This window comes from Chenopodium album, chromosome 15 (assembly GCF_948465745.1).
Source record: "Chenopodium album chromosome 15, dcCheAlbu1.1, whole genome shotgun sequence".
NCBI classification, from domain to species: Eukaryota; Viridiplantae; Streptophyta; class Magnoliopsida; order Caryophyllales; family Amaranthaceae; genus Chenopodium; species Chenopodium album.
This window is the reverse complement of record NC_137848.1, coordinates 2,288,533-2,294,532: the sequence shown is the minus strand read 5'-3', so window position 1 is coordinate 2,294,532 and position 6,000 is coordinate 2,288,533. Positions and strand designations below refer to the sequence as shown.

Sequence of the window (6,000 nt, the reverse complement as noted above, 5' to 3'; positions counted from 1 at the left end):
ATAATTATCATTATTATTTTCAAATAATAAGTCAATATTATGCTTCATTTTGCTTGTGAGAGTGAAATGTACTAGATGGTTATAGTTGACATTTCTTTGTTTCCTTAGCAAACGAAAAAGATAAGGTCTAACACCGGCAAGTAATAAATTTGATTTATTTGGTTTTGTAAAAAAGTCAAAAATAAATGAAAACTCCCCTTTAGAATAGTGTTTAAAAATAATTATTTGACTATGTTCCGTACATTTGAGTCTATATATAAGCAAATTAAATTTGCAATTGGAACATATTATGAAGCGATTACCCAAGACAACGTACTTCAACCTCTCCAAAGATTAAGGTAAGAATTTTAGAATTTGATATCCTGCTTTTAACTTATTCTTTTTGGTATCAATATGATGATCTAGTTTGGTCAAATTAAATTGGATCGAATTGTGCACACTCCATAATCGATTCATATTGATGTAACTGCTTTTCACTTATTCTTTTTGGTACCAATATGATAATCTAGTCTGATCTAATTAAATCGAACTGTATAGACCTAATATTTTGAAAATTTTAATATAATGCCAGTTTTTTTTGCTTTGTCTTTTTTTTTTTTTTTTTTTTTTTTTTTTTTTAAAAAAAACACAATTTTTATTGTTTTAGAGATTTTCTTTCTAAAGTATCTGACTAAGCTAGATAAAAAAAAACTTACTCTTTTTTTTTTTTTTTGGTTTTTGTTTTGTTACATCTATAAACCAGTTTATGTTAATAAGTAATCAATGATGTCAAGATAAGTAGCAGCTGTTATATTGATATTGGCAGTATATGGTCAACTACTCTATCTTGATGAACATTATTTTATCTACGCATGAAATAAAAATCTAGATCTTTAACTAAATGGTGACTATATATGGTTATTTAAGTCCCATGTATTTTGTATACTTTAATTGATTTTTATATAATGATATTTACAGCTTAAAATGATGTATATACTAAGGTTAAATTATTCTTAGGTGAAAAGAGATGGGTTAACAGATCCTACATGAATTTAAATTATGCTTTATATCATATGGATTAGGTACATATAGTGATGTTATAAGTTTTTGATCACTTAATTTTTTCCCTCCTAATTTGGATGATGAAGCTAGTAGAATATACTAATTAGTACAAAATAACTCCTAGAACCTCTCTTATTGATTGTTGAAATGTACTCCCTAGAGAAACAATAATGTGAGATTTTTAGAACTACTAGCTAGATCCACGATCCATAAATCTCGAATTCTCGATCACCAAGTTTATATCACTACACAATTACTTTATGTACCATTAATTCAGTATTTACAATACATCAAAGAAAATTATCGGTATTTTTATTTATTAGAATACATCAAAGAAAATTACCATTAATTCAGTATTGACAACACATCAATGTTGAAATATTTTGAACTAGTGTTTATTAAAAAAAAAAAAAAAAAGATTAGACTCTTAGCACACCTAGATCATACCTATATATATGTGAGATTTAATAATTCATCACTCGCATCTTGGATCAGAAAATACATGTTTTTAATTCAAGTTTACAAGATTAGACTTCAACTAGTGGCAAATAACATACTACTCCAATTATTATTATTATTATTATTATTATTATTATTATTATTATTATTATTATTATTATTATTATTATTATTATTATTATTATTATTATTATTATTATTATTATTATTATTATTATTATTATTATTATTATTATTATTATTATTATTATTATTATTATTATTATTATATACGAGTTGCAAATAGTATTATTTACGTATCATTAATTTATTCCATACATACTGCCAAAAAAAAAGAAAAAAAAAATATTCCATACAAAATATCATTGATTAACGAGTCTGTCAAAAAATCCGACTATTTCCTCTGACCTATATTAAAATATGACATGAATCTTTTGTATATAAAGAGGCCCCCACAAAGTCAACATAAAATGGTCATGGATTCCTTTTCAGAACAGCTATACTATATTAATATAAATTTTCTTCTGATCGTGTTCTAATCCAATTTCTTCATCTGTCATTAATGTTAATTAATAAGACTGATTGAATCTATTATTTATACTAATTATAATTATCTCGTTGGTTAACCACTCTTATTCCACGATCTAGCTAGCTTCCTTGAGTTGAATTATATATATAAATAATTTTATCCTATAGTCCACATGTGCTAGCTTAGCTAAGGTAATTATCACTCATTTGTTGGGAACTACTCTAATCCATCTTATTTTAATTTATATATCTTTTTAAATTGTTATGGGTAGTCGACAAAAGGTTGATTTACTATATGATATGTTATATATATCATTTTGGTTGGTCTAAGATTATATTAATATACTAATTGGCCTCTTATTACTATATATTTATACATTAGGTTGTCCTAATTCACAATTGTGTGTATTGTAGTTTATTTTCTCATACCTACTTGTAAGAGATCGAAAATGGAGGCCGAGCTTAGTGGTTCTTCAATCTGTAATAATGATCAAGTAAGTCTTACTTGTAATTTTTCATAAGATTATCCGTTGTCTCTCTTAAGCACCATATCTGGATGATCTAATAAATAGAGAGATTCCTTAATTATATATGTATATGTGAAATTATGTCATGCTTTGATGTTACTATGTGTTTTATATGAATTTAACGTATGATTTTTTATCTAAGTATGCACCTTATTATATATGTAGGAGGAGCTTTTGAAATCAGCCAAAGCAAAGATGGGAGAAGTAAAGGAGGAAAATGAAAGGCTAAAGAGGCTATTAACGAAAATTGTGAAGGAATATCAATCTCTAGAGAAGCAAATTTCGTCGATGGATCAATCTAAACAATCAATAGAAACGAAGTCATCAAGCAACAATAACAAAAACGATGAAGATGATGATCAAAACCAAGAGCCTGAAATGGTTTCTCTAACTCTTGGTAGTTGGAGCTCTAATAAGAACAATAAGAAACAAGAAAGTGATGATTCTTTGAATAAAAGAAGAAAGGTAGAAGCCGGAGGGTTAGAGCTAGGTCTAGATTATCGTAAGATTCAGCATAACTCTACGGCTAGTGCTAATGATTCGATCAAGAACTCGAACAAAGAGTCCAAGGAAGATGAAAACGTCGATGCATGGGCATCTAGCCATCAAGTAGATCTTAAGGAAAAAGAGAACACAAATTCTAATAAAGAAGCGGATGATCAAGAGAGCTTGCATCAACCACAAGTGAAGAAAACTAGGGTTTGCATTAGATCAAGATGTGACTCTCCCACGGTTAGTACAACAATTTAAATTTACTAGACTTAAATTTCGATAACCACTTAAAAATTCACATTACATACGTAAAAATGATTTATTTTCCATTGCATACTTCTTCAAACCTTTTCTTTCGCAATATGAAATTATTGAAAAAAGATATGTTACAATTGATAAAGAAACGTACGTAGGAATTGAATTGAAGTTTATTATGATGTATGAACTTCTAAGACTTTAACCAAAATATGAAGAAAATCATCTCTTAAACGTGTTTGTTTAATTTTATGACAAATAGATTCATGACGGATGCCACTGGAGGAAGTATGGGCAGAAAATCGCGAAAGGAAATCCTTGTCCTCGAGCATACTATCGATGCACAGTTTCTCCGAATTGTCCTGTTAGAAAACAGGTAATTAGTCTTATTTCAACCATAGCTTGATCAACAAAGTCCATGATCCACTTTATCAGGCGTCAATGAAGCCTTTGACCTTCCCCCCATACCTCCAAAAAAAATCAAGTTTTATTTAATTACAACTTGCATTGTTATATAATTGAATTTTATTATTACAAGCTGAATAATTAACAACTTGGATGTGGTCTTAAGGTCTTTTAAATAATGCATGCTAATTTATACTTTATAATACTTCTCACTTCTAACTCAACATGAATTTTTTTTATACGTTTGGTTGATCCAATATGAATGAATACTATTTAATCATTAATAATTTTTATTGTTTGGATTTCCATTTATCTATTTTTCAAACTTTTTGAAGGAGTAAACATTTTATAAACATCATATGACTTGATAATTATATTTGTTTTATCGAGGAGATTGGCTTTGAAATAATTTTGAGCTAGTCTAAAATGAAGAGCTTTTAGATAATATGTTACCTCGCCCTTTATTTAATTTGTCTAGAATTAATTGTCACCCTATCTCAATCTTTCAGAAAACATTTGTAGAGTATGTGATACTTTATACGTAGTAACAGTTAGTCATTTGTCACTTAATTTTTATAGTAGCATAATGAAAAATTTATACTTTAGGGTAACGGCAATAACCTATTAGTTTAGTTAGTTCATTTGGAAAAATTTAAAGGAACCAAAATGATGATTTAAGCAAAGAAAAACACTTAAAAAATAAACCTATAACATTTTTATTTCTTTTGAAATGTTATGGTGATTGATTTTTCAATTTCTTTTGTAGGTACAAAGATGTCCACATGACATGTCAATCTTGATCACAACCTATGAAGGAACTCACAACCACCCACTCCCTCTCTCCGCCACGGCCATGGCTTCGGCCACCTCGGCTGCAGCCTCCATGATAAAGTCCAACTCCTTAACCTCTCAAACTCCAACCCTCACAAACCCTAGCCTAACCACTTCATCTCTAGGACTACATTCCACAAACTTCATGACCACTTTTAACAATAATCCTTCCTTAATTTCAGCCTCATGTCACAACTCACACCCTACGGTTACCTTAGACCTCACTGTCCCGAACTCCAGCTTCTCTTCCTTTGATTGGTTATCCTCATCCTCATTATATTCTTCTTCTACTTCAGCTAGAAACTCTAGCTTCCTTAACTTTTCGTCGTCTCCAGCTTCATCATCTTCACTCCCTTCATTAGACTTTACTACTTCTTTACCAACTAGTACTACTTGGGCTAATGGCTATTTGTTACCCTACACTAATAATAATAACAACAATAATAATACAAGAAATAATAATATTTTCCAAAACCCTAGTAATAATAATAATAATAATAATGCTCAACAGTCTTTGAATGAGACAATTGCTGCCGTAGCTACTAAGGCAATTGCATCAAACCCTAATTTCCAGTCAGTTTTGGCAGCAGCAATCTCATCTTATGTTGGAAATAAGGCTAACAATGACCAAAAAATGGCGTCGTTCCCTTCGAGTGGATCGGAAAGTGGCCGGAGCTTGGCATTGTTCCCTACTTCATTGCCCTTATCGACGTCGAAAAGCAATGCTTCAGTAGGTGCAGATGCAAGGGATCATATTGGGTGAAGGTTGGGATTGAGTTCCATAGTTATATGCTTAATTGGTGTGCATTTTGGCATTTAGTTTTTTCCCCTTTATGTATTTTTTGTGTAGATTTTTTTTTTGGGTGATCCAAAACTTCCAAGTACATAAACATACTTCCTTTTGTACAATTATGTTTAACTAATTAGATGAAATCTTTACTATTTTGGCATATTTACAATGCATAAAATTGTTGGTATCTCAAAAAAGTCTTACGCAGAAGTTTAGAAAGTTTGACTACGTACATAATATGTTTTAAAAATTTGAGCACATAAATATATATGTGAAAATTTATTAAAGAATGTAGTATATATATGACGATGTGGCTCTCACCTCAAGAAGTTCTCACCTAATCTAAGGGTGGTTCTCACCAGAAACTCACCATTTCAAGTCATGGGTCATTTTAGGTAAGGTCAATTAGGTCTTGGGTTGGAAAATGCTCAATACAACAAGTTTAAGAAAAATATATTTAATTTATAATTGGCGAATTAAAATATTAAGCTTTCTTCGCTATTTAAAATTTACATGTTAAACAAGTTTTGGGGTGAAAGAAGTGTTCAAAACCCATAAAAATGGGTCTAGCTTGGGTCAGATTTGCAGGTGATTGCGTAAATTAAAAAACTTGACATGTCTAAGACTTTGCATGTTCTTTTGAGTTTTAAATCTGCTCTACTATACTCCATT

The 6,000-nt window shown here is 29.8% G+C and overlaps 1 protein-coding gene across 1 annotated transcript; it reads left to right on the top strand.

The window, feature by feature from the left end:
* The first annotated feature begins 2,477 nt into the window (after positions 1-2,477).
* LOC145583464 (WRKY transcription factor 72A-like) lies at positions 2,478-5,480 on the top strand. Its single transcript, XM_081640698.1, has 4 exons — positions 2,478-2,522; positions 2,721-3,287; positions 3,565-3,678; positions 4,474-5,480. The coding sequence occupies exons 1-4, from the start codon at positions 2,478-2,480 to the stop codon at positions 5,299-5,301; spliced, it is 1,554 nt and encodes a 517-aa protein (XP_081496824.1). The 3' UTR covers positions 5,302-5,480.
* Positions 5,481-6,000: the final 520 nt, after the last annotated feature.